This window comes from Symphalangus syndactylus, chromosome 9 (genome assembly GCF_028878055.3).
Source record: "Symphalangus syndactylus isolate Jambi chromosome 9, NHGRI_mSymSyn1-v2.1_pri, whole genome shotgun sequence".
Classification (NCBI taxonomy): domain Eukaryota; kingdom Metazoa; phylum Chordata; class Mammalia; order Primates; family Hylobatidae; genus Symphalangus; species Symphalangus syndactylus.
This window is the reverse complement of record NC_072431.2, coordinates 124,308,685-124,336,544: the sequence shown is the minus strand read 5'-3', so window position 1 is coordinate 124,336,544 and position 27,860 is coordinate 124,308,685. Positions and strand designations below refer to the sequence as shown.

At 41.6% G+C, this 27,860-nt stretch overlaps 1 protein-coding gene and 1 non-coding gene across 8 annotated transcripts in view; one reads left to right on the top strand and one right to left on the bottom strand.

Annotated features, from left to right (window-relative positions):
* The first annotated feature begins 10,217 nt into the window (after window positions 1-10,217).
* SNAPC3 (small nuclear RNA activating complex polypeptide 3) overlaps window positions 10,218-27,860 on the top strand; it is a 38,221-nt gene continuing 20,578 nt past the window's right edge. For 3 of the 7 annotated variants that reach the window (XM_055294202.2, XM_055294204.2, XM_055294200.2), the window contains exons 1-3: window positions 10,369-10,774; window positions 11,492-11,569; window positions 20,957-21,041. In XM_055294202.2, coding sequence (XP_055150177.1) covers window positions 10,458-10,774; window positions 11,492-11,569; window positions 20,957-21,041 — 480 coding nt within the window. In that variant the 5' untranslated portion in view covers window positions 10,369-10,457. Of the gene's footprint in view, window positions 10,775-11,491; window positions 11,570-20,956; window positions 21,042-27,860 lie in introns of all 7 variants that reach the window. The other 4 variants (XM_055294199.2, XM_055294201.2, XM_055294203.2 and 1 more) reach the window with 4 other exon arrangements.
* LOC129490858 (U6 spliceosomal RNA) lies at window positions 19,022-19,129 on the bottom strand. The gene has a single exon (XR_008660341.1). It is a non-coding gene; the product is annotated as a U6 spliceosomal RNA (small nuclear RNA).

Sequence of the window (27,860 nt, the reverse complement as noted above, 5' to 3'; positions counted from 1 at the left end):
CGCCCGCCTCGGCCTCCCAAAGTGCTGGGATTACAAGCGTGAGCCAACGCGCCCGGCCTTAATTTTTGAATTAAGTGAGAATACCATCAATTAAAGATTGTTTTCAAAGAATACATTGCAAAGAAACACCAAAGTTAGATACAAGACTCAGAAGACAGCACATTTTAAAGACTGTATTATGAGTTAGGAACTTGCTGGCAAAAGAAAGTAAAGGGAGAATGTTCTGCTTCACCTCCCTCTCATGTGGGCAATAATAATTCTAATACCTATCTGTTCACAGCAATTACTTACTATGAGAATGGGCACCTTTAGAAACACAGATGTGAGTGGAGATCTAAAGCTGATGAGAAAGAGATACATTGGCAGGGAAATCTACAATACAGATTTGGAAGCAGATTTTTTATTTCTTCTTATGTGAGTGTATTCATTCCATTTAAACAACACTTTCTGCCTTATTCCTGAAAAGATGTGAAGACTTTTAATTGAAAACACTAGGAAAAGAAAACAAATAAAACTGCTTTCTTACTCTGGAGCTGCCATAACAAAATACCATAGACTGAGTGGCTTATAAACAACAGAAATTTATTTCTCACAGTTCTGAAGGCTGAGAAGTCCATGAGCAAGATGCCTGCAGATTCCATGTCTGGTGAGGGCAGCTTCCTGCTCCACATATGACACCTTCTCTCTGTGTCTTCACCTGGTGGAAGGGACAAGGCAGCTCTCCAGGGGCTCATTTTTCTTTTCTTTTTCTTTTTCTTTTCCTTTTTTTTTTTTTTTTTTTTTTTGGAGACAGCGTTTTACTCTGACGCCCAGGCTGGATTGCAGGGGCATGATCTGGGGCTCAGGTGATCCTCCTACCTCCGCCCCCAAGTAACTGGGATTGTAGGTGTGTGCCACCATGCCTGGATAATTTTTGTATTTTTAGTAGACATAGGGTTTCACCATGTTGCCCAGGCTGGTCTTGAATTCCTGGCCTCAAGCTATCCTCCACCTTGGCCTTCCAAAGTGCTGGGATTACAGAGCCACTGTGCCTGGCTTGGGGGCTCTTTCATAAGGACTCTAATCCCATTCATGAGGCATCTACCCTCATGACCTAATCACCTCCCAAAGGCCTCCCATTTCCTAATATATTCACATTGGTGAGTTTCAACATACAAATTTAAGGAGGAAACAAACATTTAGACCATAGCAACTGCATACCCTAAAGTCATCTTGCAATTTAAAAATCTGAGATTTTGATCTTTAGAAGCCTCCCTTGTAGAGAGTATAAGATACAAGGCTGAAAAGTAATTACTTTCCCCCAAGCAATGGGCTTGTGAATGTTACTAGACAAGATCGGCGTTTTTGTCTCTTTGTTTTTTATTTCATAGGTTATTGGAGAAAAGGTGGGGTTTGGTTTCATGAGTGAGTTCTTTAGCGGTGATTTGTGAGATTTTGGTGTACCCATCACCTGAGCAGTATACACCGCACCCAATTTGTAGTCTTTTCTGCCTCACCTTCTTCCCACTCTTTCCCCCTGAGTCCCCAAAGTCCATTGTGTCATTCTTATGTTTTGCATCCTCATAGCTTAGCTCCCCCTTATGAGTGAGAACATACTATGTTTGGTTTTTCATTCCTGAGTTACTTCATTTAGAATAATAGTCTCCAATCTCATCCAGGTTGCTCACTGCAAATCCAATTAATTCATTGCTTTTTTTTTGGCTGAGTTGTATTCCATTGTGTGTATATATATATATATATATATATAGACTACAGTTTCTTTAGCAACTCACTGATTGATGGGCATTTGGGTTGGTTCCACATTTTTGCAATTGCGGATTGTGCTGCTATAAACATGCATGTGCAAGTATCTTTTTTGTGTAATGACTTCTTTTCCTCTGGGTAGATACCCAGTAGTGGAATTGCTGGATCAAATGGTAGTTCTACTTTTAGTTCTGTAAGGAATCTCCACACTGTTTTCCACAGTGGTTTTACTAGTTTATGTTCCCATCAGCAGTGTGGAAGTGTTCCCTGTTTACAGCATGCCAACCTCTATTATTTTTAAATTTTTTGATTATGGCCGTTCTTGCAAAAGTGAGGTGGTATCGCATTGTTTGATTTACATTTCCCTGATCATTAGTGATGCTGAGCACTTTTTCGCATCTTTGTTGACCATTTGTAGATCTGCTTTTGAGAATTGTCTATTCATGTTCTTACTCCCACTTTTTGATGGGGTTGTTTGGTTTCTTCTTGCTAATTTGTTTGAGTTCATTGAAGATTCTGGATATTAGTCCTTTGTCAGATTTATAGATTGTGAAGATTTTCTTCCACTCTTTGGGTTATCTGTTTACTCTGCTGACTGTTCCTTTTGCCATGCAAAAGCTCTTTAGTTTAAGTAAGTCCCATCTATGTACTTGTGTTTTTGTTGCATTTGCTTTTGGGTCCTTGGTCATGAAATCCTTTTCTAAGCCAGTGTGTAAAATAGTTTTTCCAATGTTATCTTCTAGAATTTTTACAGTTTTAAGTCTTAGATTTAAGTTCCTGATCCATTTTGAGTTGATATTTGTATAAGGTAAGAGATGAGGATCCAGTTTCATTCTCCTACATGTGGCTTGCCAATCATCCCATCACCATTTGTTGAATAGAGTGTCCTATCCCCACTTTATGTTTTTTTTTGTTTTGTCAAAGATCAGTTGGCTGTAAGTAATTGGGTTTATTTCCAGGTTCTCTATTCTGTTCCATTGGTCTGTGTGCCTATTTCTATACCAGTACCATGCTGTTTTGGTGACTATGGCCTTGTAGAATAGTTTGAATTTAGGTAATGTGATGCCTCCAGATTTGTTCTTTTTGCTTAGTCTTGCTTTGGCTATGTGGCTCTTTTTTTGATTCTATATGAATTTTAGAACTGTTTTTCTAGTTCTGTGAAGAATCACGGTGGTATTTTGATGGGAATTGCATTGAATCTGTAGATTGCTTTTGGCAGTAGGGTCATTTTCACAATATTGATTCTACCCATCCCTGAGTCTTGCTCTGTTGCCCAGGCTGGAGTGCAGTGGCACGATCTCAGCTCACTGCAACCTCCACCTCCTAGGTTCAAGCCATTCTCCTGCCTCAGCCTCCCCAGTAGCTGGGATTACAGGGGCACACAACCACACCCAGCTAATTTTTGTATTTTTAGTAGAGATGGGGTTTCACCATGTTGGCCAGGCTGGTCTCAAACTCCTGACCTCGTGATCCACCCGCCTCGGCCTCCCAAAGTGCTGGGATTACAGGCATGAGCCACCACGCCCAGCTGAGAGTTTTAATCATAAAGGGATGCTGGATTTCGTCGAATACTTTTTCTGTGTCTATTGAGATGATCATGTGATTTTTGTTTTTAATTCTGTTTATGTGATGTAACACATTTATTGACTTGCGTATATTAAACCATCTCTGCATCCTGGTATGAAATCCACTTGATCATGGTGGATTATCTTTTTGATATGTTGTTGGATTTGGTTAGCTAATCCTTTTCTTTTGTTAAGGATTTTTGCATCTATGTTAATAAGGGATATTGGTCTGTAGCTTTCTATTTTGGTGATGTCCTTTCCTGGTTTTGGTATTAGGGTAATACTGGCTTCATTGGATGATTTAGGAAGAATTCCCTCTTTCTCTATCTTGTGGAATAGTGTCAATAGGATTGATACCAATTCTTCTTTGAATGTCTGACAAAATTCTGCTGTGAATCTGTCTGGTCCTGGATTTTTCTTTGTTGATAATTGTTTTGTTACTATTTTAATCTTGCTGCTTGTTATTGGTCTGTTCACGGTATCAAATTCTTCCTGATTTAAGCTAGGAGGGTTAAATTTTTCCAGGAATTTATCCATCTCCTCTAGGTTTTCTAGTTTATGTGTGTAAAGGTTTCATAGTATCCTTGAATGATCTTTCAAAGTTCTGTGGTGTCATTTGTAATATCTCCCATTTCATTTCTAATTGAGCTTATCTGGATTTTCTCTCTTCTTTTCTTGGTTAATCTTGTTAATGGTCTATCAATTTTGCTTATCTTTTCAAAGAACCAGGTTTTTTTTTTTCATTTATCTTTTGTTTTTTGTTTGTTTCAATTTAATTTAGTTCTGCTCTGATCTTGGTTATTTCCTTTCTTCTGCTAGGTTTGGGGTTGGTTTGTTCTTGTTTCTCAAGTTCCTTGAGGTGTGACCTTAGATTGTCTGTGCTTTTTCAGTATTTTTGATGTAGGCATTTAGGGCTATGAACTTTCCTCTTAGCATCACCTTTGCTGTCTCCCAGAGGTTTTGACAGGTTGTGTCATTATTGTCATTCAGTCCGATGAATTTTTAAATTTCCATCTTGATTTTATTTTTGACCTAATGATCATTCAGGAGCAGGTTATTTAATTTCCATGTATTTGGATGGTTTTGAAGGTTCCTTTTGGGTTGATTTCCAGTTTTATTCCACTGTGGTCTGAGAGAGTGTTTGATATAATTTCCATTTTCTTAAATTTATTGAGGCTTGTCTTGTGGCCTATCATATGGTCTATCTTGGAGAAAGTTTCATGTGCTGATGAATAGAATGTATATTCTGTGGTTGTTGAGTGAATGTTCTGTAAATGTCTATTAAGTCCATTTGTTCCTGGGTTTGATTTAAATCCATTGTTTCTTTGTGGACTTTCTGTCCTGATGACTTGTCTAGTGTTGTCAGTGGAGAATTGAAGTCCCCCACTATTATTCTGTTGTCTCAATCTCACTTCTTAGATCTATTAGTAATTGTTTTATAAATTTGGGAGCTCCAATGTTAGATGCATATATATTTAGAATTGTGACATTTTCCTGTTGGACAAGGCCTTTTAGCATTATACAATGTCCCCTTTTGTGTATTTTAACTGCTATTGCTTTAAAGTTTGTTTAGTCTGATATAAGAATAGCCACTCCTGGCCAGGCATGGTGGATCACCTCTGTAATCCCAACACTTTGGGAGGCTGAGGCGGACAGATCACAAGGTCAGGAGATCAAGATCATCCTGGCTAACACGGTGAAACCCCGTCTCTACTAAAAATACAAAAAAAGTTAGCTGAGCATGGTGGCACGCGCCTGTAGTCCCAGCTACTCAGGAGGCTAAGGCAGGAGAATGGCGTGAACCCAGGAGGCAGCGCTTGCAGTGAGCCAAGATCGCACCACTGCACTCCAGCCTGGGCGACAGAGCGAGACTCCGTCTCAAAAAAAAAAAAAAAAAAAAAAAAAAAATAGCCACTCCTGCTTGCTTTTGATGTCCACATGCATGGAATGCCTTTTTCCACCCTTTTATCTAAAGTTTATGTGAGTCCTTATGTGTTAGGTGAGTCTCTTGAAGGCAGCAGATAGCTGGTTGGTGAATTCTTATCCATTCTGTGATTTATACGATTTTTTTTTTTTTTTGAGATGGAGTCTCACTCTGTTGCTCAGGCTGGAGTGCAATGGCGTGATCTCGGCTCACTGCAAGCTCCACCTCCCAGGTTTACGCCACTCTCCTGCCTCAGCCTCCCAAGTAGCTGGGACTACAGGTGCCTGCCACCATGCCTGGCTAATTTTTTGTACTTGTAGTAGAGACAGGGTTTCACCGTGTTAGCCAGGATGGTCTTATCTCCTGACCTCATGATCTGCCCTCCTTGGCCTCCCAAAGTGCTGGGATTACAGGCGTGAGCCACCGCGCCCAGTCTAATTCTATATGTTTTAAGTGGAGCATTTAGGCCATTTACATTTAATGTTACTATTGAGATGGGAGGTACCATTCCAGTCATCATGATATTTGTTTCCTGTATACCTGTATATCTTGGTATCTTTTGCCAGGCATGGTGGCTCACGCCTGTAATACCAGCACTTTGGGAGGCCAAGGAGGGTGGATCACAAGGTCAAGACATCAAGACCATCGTGGCCAACATGGTGAAACCCTGTCCCTACTAAAACTACGAAAATTAGCTGGGTGTGGTGGCGCACGCTTGAACCCGGGAGGTGGAGCTTGCAGTGAGCCGAGATCATGCCACTACGCTCCAGCCTGGGCAACAGAGCAAGACTCCATCTCAACGGCTGGAGCACAGTGGCGCGATCTCGGTTCACTGCAAGTTCCGCCTCCTGGGTTCATGACATTCTTCTGCCTCAGCCTCCCGAGTAGCTGGGACTATGGGCGCCCACCACGATGCCTGAGTAGCTGGGATTACGGGCACGTGCCACCATGCCCAGCTAATTTTTGTATTTTTAGTAGAGACAGGGTGTTGCCATGTTGGCCAGGATGGTCTTGATCTCCTGATCTTGTGATCCTCCCACCACAGCCTTCCAAAGTGCTGGGATTACAGGCGTGAGCGACTACGCCTGGCCTTATTTTATTTTATTTTATTTTTTTTTAATTCTTTCTGAGACAGGGTCTCTCTCTGTCACCCCAGGCTGGAGTGCAGTGGTGCAATCTTGGCTCTGTCACCCAGACTCAAGCAATCCTTCCACCTCGGCCTCCTGAGTAGCTGGGACTACAGGCGTGCACCACCACACCAGGCAAATTTTCTGTACTTTTGGTAGAAAAATACTAAATGTCATGCTGCCCAAGCTGGTAAAAATAATTTTTAAAAATCTATACCAATTCTACACTCAGAGAAAAAGAAACTGAAGCCAGAGAATAATAAAATAAATTATCTATAAGAAAGATTTAGACAGTAGGGGAAACTAACCAGAAACACTACTTGGATAGCCAACGCTGAAATGGTGGGATACACACATGACCTCAATCCCAGTAAGGCTCCCAGGTACCTGTAGCCTTATTACAAGAAAGAAGGCCTTACGGCAGTGGCAGAATTACTTTGGAAAACAAACTGAAATAATTTTACATGTGGAATTGCATAAACTGGGAGCTGGATGGATTTCAGAGATATAATAGTTCAGAAATCACAGTATAGATCACAGATCACAAACGCCAGATGCCTGTGAGTTGTGTTTGGCTTGAATACTGCATAACGTTGTTATTTATTTATTTATTTATTTATTTATTTTGAGATGCAGTCTCGCTCTGTCACCCAGGTTGGGGTGCATTGGCATGATCTCGGCTCACTGCAACCTCCACCTCCCAGGTTCAGGTGATTCTCTTGCCTCAGCCTTCTGAGTAGCTGGGATTACAGGTATGCACCACCACACCTGGCTAATTTTTGTATTTTTAGTAGAGACGGAGTTTTGCCATTTTGGCCAGGCTTGTCTCGAACTCCTGACCTCAGGTGATCCACCCACCTCAGCCTGCCAAGGTGCTGGGATTACAGGTGTGAGCCACTGTGTCTGGCCTATTGTTTTAATTTTTTTTTTTTTTTTTTTTTTTTTTAGAGACGCAGCCTCACTACGTTGCTCAGACTAGCCTGGAAGGAAATACTGTGTTTAAATTTTTTATAAATTAATTGCCAACATTTTAAGATCGAGAGATTTCACACTTAAATAGGCTATCTGACTTCTTTTGAAATTCTTTTTTTTTTTAGACCTGTATGGTTTAACTCGGGGATCTTTTGAAATTCTGAAAACTCTGGTAGGCGAGGCCCGCATTCTCACGTGGCACCATCACAGCTGCCCCCGTTAGACAGCGGATAGAGTACTCCCCAGTTTCCCACAGTTCCTACCAGCCAGTGTTTCTCATTTTCATCACCTGCGGAGCCCATATAAGTATCTCAGGTGAGGAAGCTGGTTCAGAGGCCAACTGTAAGAGTTCGTGGCCCCTTTTCCTACTCCCCAATTTTTAATATTTTCTTCAATAAGCAGAGTTGGGAAATCAAGAGCCAGATCATATTCCATAATCATCTTGGTTTGAGCCACTACTCAGCATTCCTGATTCTAAATTCTACACCACTACCCCAACCTAGTGGTTGGGTCCAATAACCATAATCAGAAAACCTTAGGGGTTTCCCCCCCAAGAATTATAGAAACCTCATCCAGAATTTCAGGGACTATACTTATCCCAGGACCTTGGAATCTTTCCACTTCTTTGCTGCTATTACTAGTGCCAGGCCTGCAACACCCCCATCTTTTGCCAAATTTGCCACTGAGCTAGAAGCTGCCTTTGCCATGACTTTATCCCAAGAAGGGCAGCTGCTAATATGATTATGGTTGCTTCCAGGTAGGGGCGTTACATGGAGGCTAAGACCCAAATGACTGCCATGTTGTTGTGACTGCTGCTGATGCTCACCATGAATTCTTCTTTCCCCACTGATCCCTGCATTTCCCACCTCTGAAGCTGCTGCTCCCAAGTGCTACTCCTCATGGTGACAATGAACCACCTCCCTTGGTTACAGCCATTCTGATCCTGCCCTTGCCCACTGCTGCCCAGGAACCTATGTGGTCACCACTCCTGAAGCCAATGCTACTAAATCGCCAGATAATATGTTAGACCAGTTCTACCTGAAACATAACCTCATTCTCTGGAGTGAGGGCGCCTCCTGTTGAGGAATTTGGATCAAGTATTTCAGGACCTCAGAAGACTTTAGGTTGCAAGAGAATTCAACTCAAACTAGCTTAAGATTTAAAAAATAAATAAAAAGTTACTAGTGAAGGAGTTAAGAATATGCCACCCCAAAGTAGTGGCATACTATTTTGAGTTAAAGGCACTTGCGTGGTAGGAATTATTATTTTTTTAATTTATTATTTTTTTGAGATGGAATCTCGCTCTGTTGCCCAGGCTGGAGTGCGGTGGCGCGAACTCAGCTCACTGTAACCTCCGCCTCCCGGGTTCAAGCAGTTCTCCTGCCTCAGCCTCTCAGAGTAGCTGGGACTACAGGCGCCCGCCACCACGCCCAGCTAATTTTTTTGTATTTTTAGTAGAGACGGGGTTTCACCGTGGTCTCGATCTCCTGACCTCATCATCCACCCGCCTCGGCCTCCCAAAGTGCTGTGATTACAAGCGTGAGCCACCGCGCCCGGCCTAGGAGTGGAAGTTTATTTTTAAAGGCCTTTAGGAAAGAAAGGAAAGCACGCTCGGAAGAGTCCCAAGCTGTCACTGAGGTCAACTGTGATATTGATCTTGATCCTAGGACTTTATAGGCTGGCTCCTTTCCCATGATTCTTCCATTAGGGTGCGCTGCCTCCATGCGCAGTGCCCTCCTTACCCTTGGGAAGTGAGCACAGCGCAGTATGTAGGAAGTTGTATGCATGCCCATCTGAGGCTTTCTTCCCTTGTCCGATAGAGTCCCCCTGGAAGGTCATACTCCCCGATTTTGTCTCTTAATGCATATGCCCAGGAAGTTGCTTCTCCCTGTCACCTGCGTTCAATGAGCACTTTAGTGAAACAGGTGTGGGCCATCAGGAAATGGCCTCTCCCTGGCACCGGCTGCCAATTTATCACTTTCAGAGGCAATGTGATAAATGCCTAACCATCACCCCACATTCCTAGTGGGTGAGGGAAGAGCCCTCTCCTGCCCTGCTCATGCCTAACTACATGTAACAAACCTTGCAAATATTAAGCCAGCCACCAAAAGACCATATAATTCCGTTTATATTGCATGTCCAGATTAGTTAAATCTAGAAAGGCAAAGTAGGTTCCTGGTTGGCTAGGGCTGGAGGAGTTGGGAGGATCAGGGGTGATAGCTAAAAGGTACAAGTTTCTTCTTTGGAGTGGTAAAAATGCTCTCAAATAGTGGTGATGGTTGCCCAAGCCTGTGAATATACTAAAAATAACTGAACACTTCAAATGGGTGAATTATATGGCATGTGATTACAGTCTAATAAATAAATAGTATGTCCTGCTGTATCCTTCAGGGCCTCTGAGAAATGGAGAGAACTCTATCCGAAGCCAGACTGAGTTCCGATCCTGCTTCTATTTTCCCCGCAGGTAAATCCTTCCTCAACAGCAACACGGGGTGATACGCCCTATCTGGAAAGGTTGTTGTAATTTTTAAAAACACTAAAAACATACATTAGGGCTAATCATGTAGTGTGTGATACACAGACGCTCTGAAACACTGCTGCACACGCACACGAATATGGGCCTCTGGGGATGTTGTCAAAGAACCAGATCTGGAGGGCTGGTCGTGTCCCTGGTCTCGGCCCTAGCCCTCGTTTCTCAGGCTCTAAAGCAAGCAGGCAGCAGAGCAGCCCTTGAACCCCAGTCAAGAAAAAAACCTTGCACCCCTTGGTTCGAGAGCCGAAAGGAGCGGGGCCTAAGCGCCTGGCGAGGCCGCCCTATCCGGCAGAGGCAGTTGCTACGTAACTCGGGGACCAGAAACCCAGCCCCACGCGCTGCGGTTAACCGACAGCCGCAACGGTTCCCGCACCGCCCGGGTCGGAGAACAATGCTGCGCCCTGCACGTAGAGCCTCGCGGTGCCGCGCCCTGGGGCGGGCCTGCCCATGGCCTGCCGGGAAATGTAGTTTCTGAGGCCTCGCCCGCGCTGCCCCGCCGCTCGCCGGCCGGGCGCCCCAAGCAACTACAACTTCCATCACGCTCTGCGAGGCCTTGATCTCCAGGCTTTTGCAGGGAAGGGAGTGGGGCGAACATGGCTGAAGGAAGCCGAGGTGGCCCAGCGTGTAGCGGGGTGGGTGGCAGGCAGGACCCAGTCTCCGGCAGTGGCGGCTGCAACTTTCCAGAGTATGAGCTTCCCGAGCTAAATACGCGCGCTTTCCATGTGGGCGCCTTTGGGGAGCTGTGGCGGGGCCGTCTGCGCGGGGCCGGGGACTTGTCGCTGAGGGAGCCCCCGGCATCCGCTCTGCCTGGGAGCCAGGGGATTGCTGACTCCGACCGGGAGGATGCCGCGGTGGCCAGGGATCTGGACTGCAGCCTGGAGGCGGCGGCTGAGCTGAGGGCGGTGTGCGGGTGAGTGCGGAGCAAAGGGGGCTCTTGCAGCTTGGGGTCAAACAGGGTGCAGCCTTGCTCGTGCGCTCCTCTGGGATTCATCCCTGAGAAGGGCCTGTGGTTTAGACCTGGGTTAGGAGTATTACCCTTTCAAAGCTTTTAACCCGCTGGAGCCTTCCTGGGACACCAGGAGAAGTCCTGGGACCCGAATGCACAGTTTCTACGAGTTGGAGCAAAGAGACAAGACAGCTGCATCAAAGACTAGTTTTTCCTTTTGCTTATTCTAAGAGTGCTTGTTAATAAAGAATAGCAATCAGGGCAACAGCGACGTGTACCTGCTATTGACAGACACTTTGACAATGGAGGAACCTGAGTAATGGTGAAGCTGCGGGAGACTTCATCAGAGGAGTGTTAAAACCCCGACTCACTGGTTTCTTTTGGGGACCTTCCGGGTATTCTGTTACTGAAATATTTCTTAAAAGTGCCTTATTTGGGGATGAAAATATAAAAATAACTTTAATCTCTTTCTCCATTTAACAGTACTGGCTGCCTTCATCGGCCTTTTCATTATACAATGTAATCACAGGAATCATTGTCTTAAGTTCTGGCCTCTCTGAGCCGCCTGCTGGATTTTATCTGACTTCGTAATTCAGTAATGTATTTAGGAAAACAACCCTAACTCGCTGTGAAGCAGTTGCAGAGTCGACCTTAAAGTATTGCTTTTCCTTTTTGTTTTAGCCTTGATAAACTGAAATGCCTTGAGGACGGTGAGGATCCAGAAGTCATTCCGGAGAATAGTGACCTGGTGACTTTGGGGTATGGAGGACTTGGTTTTTATGACCTGTTTATTTAAACATTTTTTCAACATTATGTTTTGAAAAGTTGAAAGTACAGTATTGATTGTTGACTGTATACCCACCCCTTAAATTCAGCTGTTCTTAGTATTTGACCATATTTACTTTAGCCGTGTGTATGGGATGCCTGCTGTGTGTTTTGTCATTTTGCTATCCCCCATTCAGTAAGTTAGACATGATAATTTACCCTTAAATACATAAGCATATAGCTTCTAAAAGTATCAATCTCCTACATAATTATTGTGGTATTATTATACCTAAGAAAACCGTAAATACATAATCTGTAATATTCAGTCCATATTCAAACTTGTGTTTATTTTTTAATATTTTTGAATGTGTTTATAGAGGTAATCTATTTAGATCTGGGGGGCAAGCTAAATACTCTGATACTGTTTCTCAAACTATTTGTGGTAAAGGACAGTTTTTGTTTTTAAAAATTTTTAATCTTTGACAGATTTATAATTTGATAAAATACTATAAAAACAATTACTAGAAAAATGGAATTAAAAAAGACAAACACAATATAGGTTCAAATTTTTAATTAAATTTAATAGACTTAAAATTACTGTCAGTGATAATGGAAGTTTCTAAATGCTTACTGGCATTTTCTGTACAGATTGGTTAACAAATAGGTCATAGATGAATTCTGGTCTGCCTACCACTCTTTGAGAGGCACTGTTGTATGATAATATACAGAAATTGTGCATGTAATAGTGAAATTTATAGTTTCCAATTTATAGTCCACTTATTTCATACCACCTCAGCTATGTTCTGTCATTCTTGATCATACGCTATTATCCCCCTCAAATATTCAGGCAGTCATTTCAACTCTATTTGGGTTTTCTTTCATAATAACTGCCAAATCTGTTCCCTTAGTCCCTACTGCTAACTTTTACAGCAGCAACACCTGGAGCACTATGCAAGGTTCTTAACTGTCTTTGATAAGTACAGTCATTTCTCCCACTGATTTATCTATTATGCTTTCGCCTGAAAATGCCATTTTGCTTAAAAATGGTCTATGGCCTACATCTCCTATATGGAAAAATTTCAAACTCTTTAGCTAGACATTTGAAGGCTTCCACATATATCCCAAATCTGCCTTTCCAGATTTATTTTCAACCACTTTCTCTTTCAGATGGCCCAGGATGCATGTGGCCTCTCTCCCATCTGAAACATACCACTTCTTATGTTATGTTATGTTATGTTATGTTATGTTATGTTATGTTATTTTTTTGAGATGCAGTCTCACTCTGTTGCCCAGGCTGGAGTGCAGTGGCGTGATCTCTGCTCACTGCAACTTCTGCCTCCGGGTTCAAGCGATTCTCCTGCCTCAGCCTCCGGAGTAGTTGGGATTACAGGTGCCTGCACCCTCGGCTGTCTAACTTTTTTGCATTTTTAGTAGAGACGGGTTTCACCATGTTGGCCAGGCTAGTTAAAACTCCTGACCTCATGTGATCGGCCCACCTCGTCCTCCCAAAGTGCTAGGATTACATGCGTGAGCTGCCACACCTGGCCCATACCACTTTAAAAACCCAAAGATTCCATTCCAGATTACCACAACACATCTTTCCCTTAGGAAACAGATGCATTTATACTGCCTTAAACTCTTAACATTTCTAAAGTCCTTGAAGGCTCAGTGAGAGTCCAAACTCCCATCTATGTATTGTTCTTAGGCCTACTATACTGCCTTGCTCCAGTTGGTGCTCTGTAACTCTTGTTGATTGATTAGTTGTATTTGTCTAAAATGCACATCTGATCGTTACTCCCTTGCCTAAAACCTTTTGACGCCCCTTAGGCTGAAGTCCTGAGGCTGCAGTGGCTCACAAAGGCCTCTAAGGAATGGACCTTGCTGTTTTCGTTTTGTTTTGTTTTGTTTTTGAGATGGAGTTTCACTCTTGTTGCCCAGGCCTGAGTGCAATGGTGCGATCTCGGCTCACGGCAACCTCCGCCTCCTGGGTTCAAGTGATTCTCCTGCCTCAGCCTCCCAAGTAGTTGGGATTACAGGCATGCGCCACCACGCTTAGTTTTGTATTTTTAGTAGGGACGGGGTTTCTCCATGTTGGTCAGGCTCCATGTTGGCCAACCTCTCTTGATCCGCCCACCTCGGCCTCCCGAAGTGTTGGGATTACAGATGTGAGCCACCGCACCTGGCTGACCTTGCTGATTTTTTTTCAGCTTTCTCTCTGCAGTGTTCCACCCACACTGCACTGTGTTTCAGTTCCTCAAATGTGCTCTCTCACTCCAGGCCTTTGCCCAAAACAGTCATTCTTGATTATCTCCTGACCTTGCTGACTTCTACTCATCCTGCAAGTCAGCTAAAGGACTACGGACTCCATTTAGGTCATCTTGTACGCTCATGTAGCACCCTATGCCTCCCTATTGAAATGCTCATCACATCTGTAATATACGTGTTTAATTTTCGGTCTTCTTAGCGACACTTGAAAGTTCCCTAAGTTACATCTGCCACACTCACTGCTATATTACCAATTCCTAGAACTGTGGTGCATAGTAGGGAGCCAACAAATATTTGTAGAATGAGTGGAATAAATGAAACTTTCAGAAGACTCAGGAAGTGATTTTTAGAGATAGACTGAAGAAAGAACGTTGATGATAACCATATTAAAGCAGACTCTTTTTGCTATAGTTAATAATATATTAATTGATTTACAGTAATTTTGTTAAGCCATGTTAAATAGTAATTTTAAGCCTCCCAAGTAGCTGGGATTACTGGCGTGTGCCACTATGCCTGGCTAATTTTTTATATTTTTAGTAGAGATAGGGTTTCACCATTTTGACCAGGCTAGTCTCAAACTCCTGACCTCAAGTGATCTGCCGGCCTTGCCTCAAAGGGCTGGTATTACAGGCCTGAGCCACTGTGCCCAGCCCTTCAGCAACATTACTTTGAATACAATCAAAATTTTAGATTATTCTGCCCATCCCCCTCACTTTTGTGACCAGGAAAGCACTGCTTACAGGTCTAGGATGTACTGTTTAAAGGCTAACAAAGGGAACTTACAGAGTCCTGCAAAAACAAAAAACAAAAGAACCAGGAAATTGGAGAACTCAAAACTCCTATCCCACCAAACCAACCACTAATGATTTTTTTAAAAACTCAGCCGGGTGCGGTGGCTCACGCTTGTAATCCCAGCACTTTGGGAGGCCGACGCGGGCGGATCATGAGGTCAGGAGATCGAGACCACGGTGAAACCCCGTCTCTACTAAAAATATAAAAAAATAATTAGCTGACTGTGGTGGCCTGTAGTCCCAGCTACTTGGAGAGGCTGAGGCGGGAGAATGGCGTGAACCTGGGAGGCAGAGCTTGCAGTGAGCCGAGATCGCGCCATTGCACTCCAGCCTGGGTGACAGAGCAAGACTCCGTCTCAAAAAAAAAAAAAAAAAAAAAACTCAAACAGGGTGGAGCGCTTGAGGTCAGGAGTTCAACACCAGCCTGGCCACTATGGTGAAACCCCACCTCTACTAAAAATACGAACATTAGCTGGGCGTGATGGCACCCGCCTGTAGTCCCAGCTACTTGGGAGGCTGAGGCAGGAGAATCGCTTGAACCCAGGAGGTGGAAGTTGCAGTGAGCTGAGATCATGCCATTGCACTCCAGCCTGGGCGACACAGCGAGACTCTGTCTCCCAAAAAAAAGAAAAAAAAAAACGACTCTCATATATCTGAAGTTGACTAGAATGACAGAAAAGAGCACCATCAAACTGGGAATCTTGTAAACTATCACTGTGCTCCAGATGTTACAAAAATGAGCACGAGGAAATAAAATCTAACGAGAGCTTATTGTAGATAATCAGGAAATAACTGTTTATACAGATCAACTTTGGAGACTACCTGTTTCCACCTGGAAACAGGTGAAGCCTGTAAGTCTAGCCTGGCGTGGTGGCGGGCGCCTGTAGTCCCAGCTACTGGGGAGGCTGAGGCAGGAGAATGGCGTGAACCCAGGAGGCGGAGCTTGCAGTGAGCAGAGATCACGCCACTGCACTCCAGCCTGGGCGACAGGGCGAGACTCTGCCTCAAAAAAAAAAAAAAAGGGAAAGCCTGTAAGTCTATACTCCAAACAGAATTGAATATACTCAAATAAGCATTTGAGGGTGTAAAAATGTTTACCTTGGCTTAGAATTTTTAAAACTATTAATAAGAATGGAAATGATGACTAAAGGAGAAATGAAAAAAGAGTTGATGAAACACAGGGAAGAAATGGAAGAAAAAAGACAGTACCTCATAAGTGAATAAATTGTAAGATACCTAAGGGAAAATAGACTGAAATGAAAGCAGGAGGCAATGAAGAAAGGCAGAAAAACAACCAAGAGAATTGAAAATGACAAAGAAAAAAGTAAGATTAATCCGAGAAAGCAGGGAATGGTAGGTAGATAGGCAAAGACATAATATTCATGTTATCAGAGTCCCTGAAGAAGAAAAAGAAATGGAACATAATTCATATTTAAAAACATAATCCAGCAAAAGTTTCCAGAAATTGGAAAAAAAACTAAATCTAGAAAGGGTTCACTAGGTACCTGGAAAAATTAACCCAGACTTACTGACTTTTGGGATATATTTTAGTAAAACTATTAGATTTCAGAGATAAAGATGAAATCATCAAGTCTTCTGTGCAAAAAGAACACGTAACAAAGGCAAACTTACAGAAAGCATCACATGTTGAAAAACTGACATACAAAGCAAGGCAACATAGAGCAGTGTTTTTTTTTAAAGCTCAATGAAGGTGTGAATTTAAGGATTTTATATCTAACTGAATGTCCTCATATGTCAAGGTTATAGAAAAAGAGTTTTCGACATTCAAAAACCTGGGTAATTTCTGTACCTGCTGGCCATTTCTGAGGAATATACAAGAGAGTGAGCTTTATCCGACCAATTGATGACTGGGAAATTTTCAGCAAAAGGACTAATACAGAGAGGATGAGGGTGGAAGATTTGTGTAACTGTTGGGTACTGTAACAAAGTACAGTATTGCAACTAAAATGATGGAAGGAGAAAAATGGATAATGTGTGGGCAATAGATAGGTTTTAAAGACTACTGCAGAAGAAAAAAAACCTGACACACTAGATAGTAAAGTGTTAAATAAGAAAATGGGTAACTATAGGATTTAAAAAATATGAGTACAAAGGTAACCAGTAGAACAATAATAGAAATACCAACTCCCCCTCAATTTCTAAAAAATAAATGGAAAAGAAGGGTACACATTTCGTAATGAAAAACAGCTAATACAACAAAATACAAATAATTAGAAAATATTGTGATAGAGTTGAGACCAAATACATCAGTCTTAAGCAACCTATTAAAAAAGGATTTTCAATTTGGCTTGTAAAACAAAAATCTTGGGGCAACAAGAGACACATCTAAAGTAAAATGATTCAGAAAAGCTAAAAATAAAGGGTTAGACAAAAGTATACCAAGTAAATGGAAACAAAAATTGAGCAGGAGTAGTGATGCTGATATCAGACAAATAGTATTCAAGCCTCAAAGTATTACATATGATAAAGGACACTTTTAAATTTATATCTTATGGAGGTACGTATGCATAAAATTTGATCCCTGCTAATGAGAACTGTATGACATGTTCACAAAAATTGATTATGTATTAGGTCACAAAGGAAACATCAGTGACATTCATAAAATAGAATATTACAAACAGGCTGCGTGCAGTGGCTCATGCCTGTACTCTCAACACTTTGGGAGGCCACGGTGGAAGGATTGCTTGAGCCCTCGAGTTTGAGAACAGCCTGGGCAAGATAGGGAGAACCTGCCTCTACAAAAAATAAAAACAATTAGCCAGCTGTGGTGGCACACACCTGTGCTCCCAGCTACTTAGGAAGCCGGGGTGGAAGGATCACTTGAGCCTAGGAGATTGAGGCTGAAGTGAGCCTTGATTTTAGCACTCCACTCCAGCCTGGGCAACAGAAAAAGACCCTGTCAAAAAAAACAAAAAGAAAATAAATTTCCAGCTCAGAAAAGAAAAAAAGAACAACAAAGTAAGTGAAAAGAAAATACTAGAAAGGAAATAATAAAGATAACAGAAATTAATGAGGAAAATAATACTTTTTGTCCCAGCAATCCCATTTCTAGTAATTTATACCAAAGATACCCCTCCAACAATATGAAAATACATGTATTCAATACTTACTAGTGATGTTTAGCTTGTTTCTATCTGCTTGTTGTTCCTTGAAGTATTGTTCATAATTGCAAAATACTTGAAATACCTTAAATATACAGACTTAGGAGAGGAGAGTGTTGAATACGCTATGAGAAGTCCACACTGTAATATTTTGCAGCTAGAATAAAGGATGAGGAAGGATTAACTCAGAGTAATTTCCAGTACATTCTGTTAAGTGAAAAAAGCAAAGTCCCAAAGTATATGCCACCTTTCATGTAAGAAAGGTGTGCCAGGTGTAGTTTATTGGCTCTCACCTTCAAATTTACCGCTTTTTCTTGCTCTGTAAAAATGGACCTTGGCCTTTTAAATACTTTTCTTTTGCCAACTAGCACATCATTAAGCTTTGTCAGTGAAGGGCGATGGAGAGACTTTTCAGGGCTCTCAAGGGTTTTGCTTCCTGATCTGATGTGCTGGCTCAGCAGGATCCTGCAGTGCACACAGCTTCCCCAGTGCCCAGCTCCTGCAATACACTGCAGTCTGAAGCACCCCGCACCCAGCAGCTTTCCTGCCAACCCCATTCCCCTCCACAGCTCCCCTGAACAGATTTTCCTAGTGCCCTTGAGGGTAGATTTCCAGCAAGTTCCACTGATGCAGTACCATAGCACCTTCTTTCTCCAGCTGGTCTTGATCTCAGTCCTGGGAAGAAAAAAGGACCTTCTTGCGCTCTTTCTCAGCCCTAGGGGTAGGGTGCTCCTTCTATTTGCTATTTTTAGTGTTCCCTTTTACTGCTTCCTTGCCAATCCCTCATTTTTCCAATCCTCTGTTAAAGTTATTGAATCCTTAACTTTTGTTCAAATTGCTGTTCTTTTTTTCTTCCTAATTGAACTCAGATTGATACTGAAGGAGATAAAAGAGTATACACAAATATCTGTTTATTTGAACAAAGGAAATGGAAAGGATAAACCAAAACTATAGAGACTGATTGCCTGCAGGAGTGGGTGGGAAAGGGGTGGAAAGAAGGGAGGGAATGGGAACAGGTTAGTAGGGACAAAAAGGGAGTGACACTTTTGACTCTTAGGATCATAGTGATGTGTCACATATTTTTCGCATACCTCAAATGTAATCAGACAATTAAAACCAACTAGGATGTAGGGGGAACCGAAAACTGAATTCAAAAACTAAAAAATAAGGCTAGTTGTATTACAGATGTGTAATATAACACCACTGAAAAGGGTGGGGAAGAAAGAACTAAAGTCTGTACTAAAGCCTGCCTTTTTTTTTTTTTTTTTTTTTTTTTGGAGCACTTCATGAATTTGCATATCATCCATACGCAGGGGCCGTGCTAATCTTAAATATATTGTTCCGATTTTTAAATAATAAAATGCTACCAAAAGCATATCTTGATATAATGTAAAGGTGAAGACAGAACTGTTCATAAGTTAGTGTTTCTCACAGGGGTATAGGTTAGCAATTCTGTAACTATTTTATGTATGTACTAGAATTGAACAAATCATAGGTTGCCAACAGTGAAAGCTGGATTTCTCACTTGTGGAGAAAGAAGTTATAAACAAGGAAATGTGAAAGGCTAAAATGAATCCTGTGGTTTTAGTTTGGGATCAGAAGTGTCAGTATAAACTCACAGTTTTAAATGTTTAACAGTAAAATACAGAAATACAGATATTTATACACGTATAGGTTAGTATACATACATATATTTCCTGCCTGTCTCAGCTGAGAGGCCTAGAAGCAGTGACTCCAGTAACAATGAGGATGCCTAGAACCCAGATACTGGTCTCTAAACACCTTTTTCCAGTAAAGGAACTAGGGCTCTTACAAGTGGTTGATTCCAGGGATGAGACAAGAAAAATACAGGATGGGCCTTGAGCATCTTGTGGTGCCAGAAAGTAAGAGAATATTCAAAAAATAAAAAATAATTTTAAAAAGGAGAGGACTTGCTGAAAGAACGGGAGTTCCTAATGATAAAGCTGTACCAATTTGAACAACAAAATAATGATTGTATTAGATTTTAACCCCAGAATAAAACAATTATCTGTAGGTTCATACTAAAATGATGAAATAAACAGATGGGAGGAAAGAGGCAGGTCTTCCTCAAAATATAATTCCAATGAATAAATGTAGAAGAAAGTAAAGACAGAATTGTTATTTAGGCATACACCACAGTAATAAATGTTGCAGACAAAATCTACCAATGAATGTTAAAATTCATGGGTGAAGTTTGAGGAGAAACAAGATTTGCATAGTGTCAAAGTATCTCCCCCAAAATATTTACCAAGTTCATAGAAAATAAGGTGTCTTTCTGGTGCAGGAACCTGGCAGACAGAAACAAGCTAAACATCACTAGTAAGATGTCATATTAATATCATAAACCTCTTGATATGATATACTGAGAAGGACATCATTGTAGTATTCTTATCAAAATGCTAAATTTATTCCTATCATGAGGAACTAGCGGTCAAACCCAAATTGAAGGACATTCTATAAAATAACTGATTAGAGCTCTTTGAAATTGTCAAGATCATGAAAGATAGGGAGAGGGCCGGGCACGGTGGCTCACGCTTGTAATCCCAGCACTTTGGGAGGCCAAGGCGGGCGGATCACGAGGTCAGGAGATCGAGACCACGGTGAAACCCCGTCTCTACTAAAAATACAAAAAAAAATTAGCCGGGCGTGGTGGCGGGCGCCTGTAGTCCCAGCTACTCGGAGAGGCTGAGGCAGGAGAATGGCGTGAACCCGGGAGGCGGAGCTTGCAGTGAGCCGAGATCTCGCCACTGCACTCCAGCCTGGGCGACAGAGCGAGACTCTGTCTCAAAAAAAAAAAAAAAAAAAGATGAGGAGAGACTGAAGAACTTTAACAAACTCAAGGAGACTAAGGAAAAATAACAGATGCCATGTGGGATCCTGGATAGGAATCTGGAACAGAAAAAAAAAAAAAACGAGTAAATTAAAAATTGTGTGAAATTTTTAAAAGGCCTATAGCTAATAATATTGTATAAGAATTTATTTCCTGTTCTTAATAATTGTCTCATGATCATGTAACATGTTGACGTAAGGGAAGCTGAACAAGAGATAGAAGGGAACTTTTTCCTGCTTTTGCTACTTAAAATTAGTTCAAAATAAAAAAACTTGAATGTTAAATATGTTTTTGAAGCCCGAATAACAAATGTTGAACTTTGATTTTTTTTTTTCTTTTACATCTACAACAGGGTTAGAAAAAGGTTCTTGGAACATCGGGAAGAAACCATTACAATAGATCGAGCCTGCAGACAAGAAACATTCGTTTATGAGATGGTAATTAAGAGTCTCATCTTTTTCACCCTTTTCTCTTAAAACAGTAAACCAACATTGGCTGAGAGTTAGTAATGACAGTATGGTAGCTTTATACTGGATATGCTTAGTTGAAAACAAACTAGAGAAACTCCTTTGAGTCTGGGAACTAGTGAGAGAAGAGGGCCCTTAGAACTCAAGTGACCACATATTTGACTTTTTCAGATCTCTGCCTTTATTCTTGTTTGGTTTTATCTTGCTTTCAGTATTAGGCTAAATTTATGCCTTTTCACTACCCTATTTCTGGTCTTTTTGTTCTGCCCCTGATTTTGGTTTAACCACATTCTCAATCCTCATCTATTATCTCTTGTGTAAAACTTTGGGAAAATTTAAGATGATGACTCTTGAGGAATTAGGAGCTAGTAGACACGATGGGTTCAGAATCAATGTGCTAGGCACTGTGCTGGCACTTGATCATGCATACAGGCACCTGTTGTCTCTCCCACTTATTTTACTTTTTTTGTGGTGAAATTTACATAACATAAAATTTACCATTTTGATCATTTTAAAGTGTTCAGTTAAGTGGCAATAGGTACATTCACAATGCTGTGAATCATCACCACTATTTCCAGAACTTTTTCATCATCCCAAACAGAAATTCTATACCTATTAAGCAATAACTCACCAGTTTTCCCTCCTGCAGCCCCTGCTAACCTCTATTTTACCTTCTTTCTCTATGAATTTGCCTATTCTAAATATTTCATGTAAGTGGAAATCTTTTTTGTCCTTTTCTGTATGGCTTTTTTTTTTTTTTTTTTTTTTTTTGAAACAGTCTTGCTGTGTTGCCCAGGCTGGAGGGTAGTGGTGCCATCTCAGCTCACTGCAGTCTCCGCCTCCTGGGTTCAAGCGATTCTCCTGCCTCAGCCTTTTAAGCAGCTGGGATTATAGGTGCCTGCCACCATGCCTGGCTAATTTTTGTATTTTTAGTAGAGACAGGGTTTCATCGTGTTGGCCAGGCTGGTCTTGAACCCTTGACCTCAAGCAATCTGCCCACTTCGGCCTCACAAAGTGCTGGGATTACAGTCGTGAGCCACGGCACCCAGCCTATGGCATATTTTACGTAGCATAATGTTTTATAGGTTCATCCATATTGTAACATGTATTAGAACTTCGTTCCTTTTTATGGCTGAATAATATCTATTGTATGTATATACCACGTTTTGTTCTGTTTATCTGTTGATAGACATTTGGGTTGTTTCTTTTTTTTTTTTTTTTGAGACGGAGTCTCGCACAGTCTCCAGACGGGAGTGCAGTGGCGTGATTTCAGCTCACTGCAAGCTCCGCCTCCTGGATTCCCTCCATTCTCCTGCCTCAGCCTCCCGAGTAGCTGAGACTACAGGCGCCCGCCACAACGCCCGGCTAATTTTTTTATATTTTTAGTAGAGATGGGGTTTCACCGTATTAGCCAGGATGGTCTCGATCTCCTGACCTCGTGATCCGCCCGCCTCAGCCTCCCAAAGTGGTGGGATTACAGGCGTGAGCCACCACGCCCGGCCTGACATTTGGGTTGTTTCTGTCTTTTGGCTATTGTGAATAATGCTGCTATGAAAATTGGTATACAGATATCTTTTTAAGTCCTTTTTCATTTATTTTGCATCTGCCCGTAGGAGTGGAATTGATGGATTGTATGGTTAATTCTGAGAAACCTGTTTTTCATGGCAATGATACCGTATTACATTCCCATCAGTAATGCATGAAGGTTCCAATTTCTCCATGTACTTGTGAACGTTGACTGTGTGTTTTCTAGCTTTTTTTAATAATAGCCATCCTTGTGGGTGCGAAGTAGTATCTCATTGTGGTTTCGATTTGTATTTCCCTAATAACTAGTGATGCTGAACATCTTTTTATTTGGTTTTTGGCCATCTGTATATTTTCTTTGAAAAAGATCTATTGAAATATTTTGTCCATTTTCAAATTGGGTTGTTTATCCTGTTGAGTTATAAAGAGTTCTTGGCCAGGTGCCATGGCTAACGCTTGTAATCCCAGCACTTTGGGAGTCCAAGGTGGGTGGATCACCTGCAGTCAGGAGTTCCAGACCAGCCTGACCAACATGGCGAAACCCTGTCTCTACTAAAAATACAAAAATTAGCCGGGCGTGGTGACATGTCTCTGTAATACCAGCTACTCGGGAGGCTGAAACGGGAGAATTGCTTGAACCTGGGAGGTGGAGGTTGCCATGGGCCAGTATCATGCCACTGCACTCCAGCCTGGGCAACAGAATGAGACTCTGTCTCAAAAAAAAAAATCAGCCGGGCATGGTGGCAGGCGCCTGTAATCCCAGCTACTCTGGAGGCTGGCAGGAGAATCACTAGAACCCAGGAGGCGGAGGTTGCAGCGAGCCCAGACTGTGCCATTGCACTTCAGCCTGGGCAACAAGAGTGAAACTCTGTCTAAAAAAAAAAGAGTTCTTTGTATATTCTGGATACTAGACCCTTACCATATATGCAATTTAAAAATATTTTGTACCATTCTATATGTTGTCTTTTTACTTTTTTTTTTTTTTTTTTGAGACAGAGTTTTGCTCTTGTTGCCCAAGCTAGAGTACAATGGAGCAGTCTCAGCTCACTGCAACCTCCATCTCCCGGGTTCAAGTGATTCTCCTGCATCTGCCTCCCGAGTGGCTGGGATTACAGGTGCCCGCCACCACGCCCAGCTAATTTTTGTATTGTTAGTAGAGATTGGGTTTCACCATGTTGGCTAGGATGGCCTCGAACTCCTGACCTCAGGTGATCGTGCGCCTCGGCCTCCCAAAGTGCTGGGATTACAGGCGTGAGCAACCACACTCAGCCTTTTTACTTTCTTTTTTTTTTTTTTTTTTTTTTGAGACGGAGTCTTGCTCTGTCTCCCGGACTGGAGTGCAGTGGCGCGATCTCGGCTCACTGCAAGCTCCGCCTCCCGGGTTCACGCCATTCTCCTGCCTCAGCCTCCCGAGTAGCTGGGACTACAGGCGCCCACCACCACGCCCGGCTAATTTTTTGTGTTTTTTTTAGTAGAGACGGGGTTTTGCTGTGGTCTCGATCTCCTGACTTCGTGATCCATCCGCCTCAGCCTCCCAAAGTGCTGGGATTACAAGCGTGAGCCACCGCGCCCAGCCCTTTTTACTTTCTTGATACTGTCGGATGTACAAAAGTTTTTAAATTTGATGAAGTCCAGTTTATCTTTTTCTTTTGTTGTCCTTGCTTTTGATGTCATACTTAAAACATTGCCAAATGCAGCATCATGAAGATTTTCCCATATGTTTTCTTCTAGGAGTTTTATAGCTTTAGCTCGTAAGTTTGTCTGTGATCCACTTTAAGTTGATTTTTATGTATGATGTAAGGTAAGGGTTTGATTTCATTCTTTTGCATATAGCTATCTATTTTTTGCAGACTGTCCTTTCCCTAGTGAATGATCTTGGCACTTTTGTCCAAAGTCAGTTGACCATATAAGTTTCATTGTTACATTCTATTGGTCTGGATTCTAACCTAGAACTAAACTGTTTTGATTACTTTGGCTTTGTAGTAAATTTTGAAATCAGGGAGTGTGAGTCCTCCAACTTTGTTCATGTTTTTCAAGATTGTTTTGACTATTCAGAGTCCCTTGAAATTCCCTGTGAATTTTAGGATGGGTGTTTCTTTTTTTGGAAAAAATGCCATTGGGATTTTGATAGGGATTGCACTGAACCTATAGATTGCTTTGGGGAGTGTTGAGATCTTAGTGATATCGAGTCTTCCAATCCATGAATGAGATTTCTTTCCATTTATTTAGATATTTAATTTCTTATGGCAGTTTTTTTTGTTTTTGTTTTTGAGACGAAGGTTTGCTCTTGTTGCCCAGGCTGGAGTGCAATGGTGTGATCTCAGCTCACCGCAACCTTCACATCCCGGGTTTGAGTGATTCTCCTGCCTCAGCCTCCTGAGTAGCTGGGATTACAGGTGCGTGCCACCACACCTGGCTCATTTTTTGTGTTTTTAATAGAGACGGGGTTTCTCCGTGTTGGCCAGGCTGGTCTCAAACTCCCGGCCTCAGGTGATCCGCCCGCCTCTGCCTCCCAAAGTGCTGGGATTACAGACGTGAGCCACCATGCCCGGCCTATCAGCAGTGTTTTATACTCTTTATGTATACAACCCTTTCAGTTCCTTGGTTAAATTTATCCCTAAATATTTTATTCTTTTGAATGCTATTGTAAGTGAAATTGTTTTCTTAATTCCTTTTTTTTTTTTTGAGACAGTCTCGCTCTGTCACCCAGGCTGAGTGCAGTGGCGCAATCTCGGCTCACTGCAACTTCCGCCTCCCGGGTTCAGGTGATTCTCATGCCTCAGCCTCCTGAGTAGCTGGGACTACAGGCGCCCATCACAATGCCTGGCTACTTTTTGTATTTTTAGTAGACACAGAGTTTCACCACTTTGGTGAGGATGGTCTTGAACTCCTGACCTCAGGTGATCCACCCACCTTGGCCTCTCAAATTGCTGGGATTATAGGCGTGAGCCACCGCACCCAGCCCTGTTTCTGTTTTATTTAGTGTTTTTATCATGAAAGGGTGTTAGATTTTGGCAAATGCTTTTCTGTGTCAATTGAGGTAATGATGTGTTTTTTTTTTTTTTACCTCATCATTCCATTAGTGTGGTGTATTATATTGATTGACTTGTTAATGTTAAATTACCCTTGCATTTTGAGGGTAAATAAATTCCAATTGGTTGTGGGATTCAATAAAAATTGGAATCATGAAAAGTACCTTTTCTTATCATAACTGAATGACATTAGAAATCAGTAACAGAAGAAAAATTGGAAAATTCACAAAAATTAAACACATTTGACAAAATCCTTTTAATATGCTTCTGAATTTGCTTTGCTAGTATTTTGTTGAGATTATTGCATTCCTATTTATAAAGGGATATTGGCCTGTAGTTTTCCTGTAGTGTCTTTGTCTCACTGTGGTATCAAGATAATGCTGGCCTCATAGAATGAGTTAGGAAGTGTTTACTCCTTTTCAAATTTTGTGAAAGAGTTTGAGAAACTCTGATATTAATTCTTTTAATGTTTGGTACAATTTACCCGTGAAGTTATCTGGTTCTGGGCTTTTCTTTGTTGGGAGGTTTTTCATTGCTGATTCAACCTCCTTACTTGTTACAGGTCTATTTAGATTTTTATTTCATTTTGAATCAGTTTTGATAGTTTGTATGTTTCCAGGAATTTGTCCTTTTCATCTAGGTTATCCAATTTGTTGGCAAACAGTAGTTCATAGTTTTCTCTTCTAATCCTTTTTCTCCTGTAAAATTAGTAGTAACATCTCCACTTTTACTTCTCATTTTAGTAATTTGAGCCTCCTTTTTTCTCTGCCAGTGCAGTAAAAGTTTGTCAAATTTGATGTTTTCAAAGAACCAGCTTTTGTTTTTATTGATTTTTCTATATTTTCTATTCTGTTTCATTTATCTCCACTCTATAATTTTCATTTTTTTTTTTGCTAGCTTTGGGTTTAGTTTATTCTTTTTTAATTCCTTGCCTAGTTATTGAGATTGTTCTTTATTTTATATAAAGTTATACAGCCATAACTTTTTAAAATCACTCTTTTTACTGCATCTCCCTAAATTTCCTATACTGTGATTTTGGTCGAGTGTTGTTAAATTTCCATATACTTGTGAATTTTCCAATTTTTCTCCTGTTACTGATTTCTAATATTCACTTAATGATCAGAAAAGTTACCTTTATTACTTTAATTTTTTTTAATTTAAGATTTGTTGGTTTATCCTGGAGAATGGTTCATATGCACTTGAGAAGAACCTGTATTCAGCTGTTGTTGTTGGGAGAGTTCTTTGTGTATCTGTTAGGTCTAATTGTTCCAGTTGTTCAAGTTTCTTGTTTCTTTATTGATCTTCTGTCTAGTTGTTCTACCCGTTATTGAAAGTGGGGTATTAAAGTCTCCAACTATTACCACAGAACTGTCTATTTCTTCAATTCTGTTGGCTTCTGCTTCATATATTTTATTTTACTTATGTTTTTTGAGACAGGGTCTTGCTCTCTTGCCCAGGCTGGAGTGCGGTGGCGCCATCACCGCGCATTGCTGCCTCAACCTCCTGTGCTCAAGTTATCTTCCCACCTCCACCTCCCGAGTAGACAGGACTATAAACTTGTGCCACCATGCTGAGCTAAGTTTTTGTATTTTTTGTAGAGATGGCGTTTTGCAATGTTGCCCAGGCTGGTCTTGAACTCCTGGACTCAAGCAATCTGCCTACCTTGGTTTCCCATGCTTCTTATGTTTTAGAGTTCTGTTGGCTGTATATAGGTTTATAATTGTATATATCTTCTTGCTGGATGGCATCTTTTGCCAATATATAATATCCTTCTTTGTCTGTTGAAACCTTAAAAAGTTTTGTTTTTAGAGATGGAGTCTTGCTATGTTCTCCAGGCTGGCCTCAAACTCTTAGGCTCAAGTGATACTCCCACATCAGCTTTCTGATAGCTGGGACTACAAACACATGCCAAAACATCTTATTTTTCTGTAACTTAAGGATTACTTTGCTTTTTTTTTTGAGACAGAGTCTCACTCTGTCACCCAGGCTGGAGTGCAGTGGCCCGATCTCGGCTCACTGTAATTTCTGCCTCCTGGGTTCAAGTGAATCTTGTGCCTCAGCCTCGCGAGTAGCTGGAACTACAAGCAACCACCACCACACCCGACTAATTTTTGTATTTTTGTAGAGGCAGGGTTTCACCATGTTGGCCAGGCTAGTCTGGAACTCCTAACCTCAAGTGATCCACCTGCCTCAGTCTCCCAAAGTGCTGAGATTACAGGTGTGAGCCACTGTG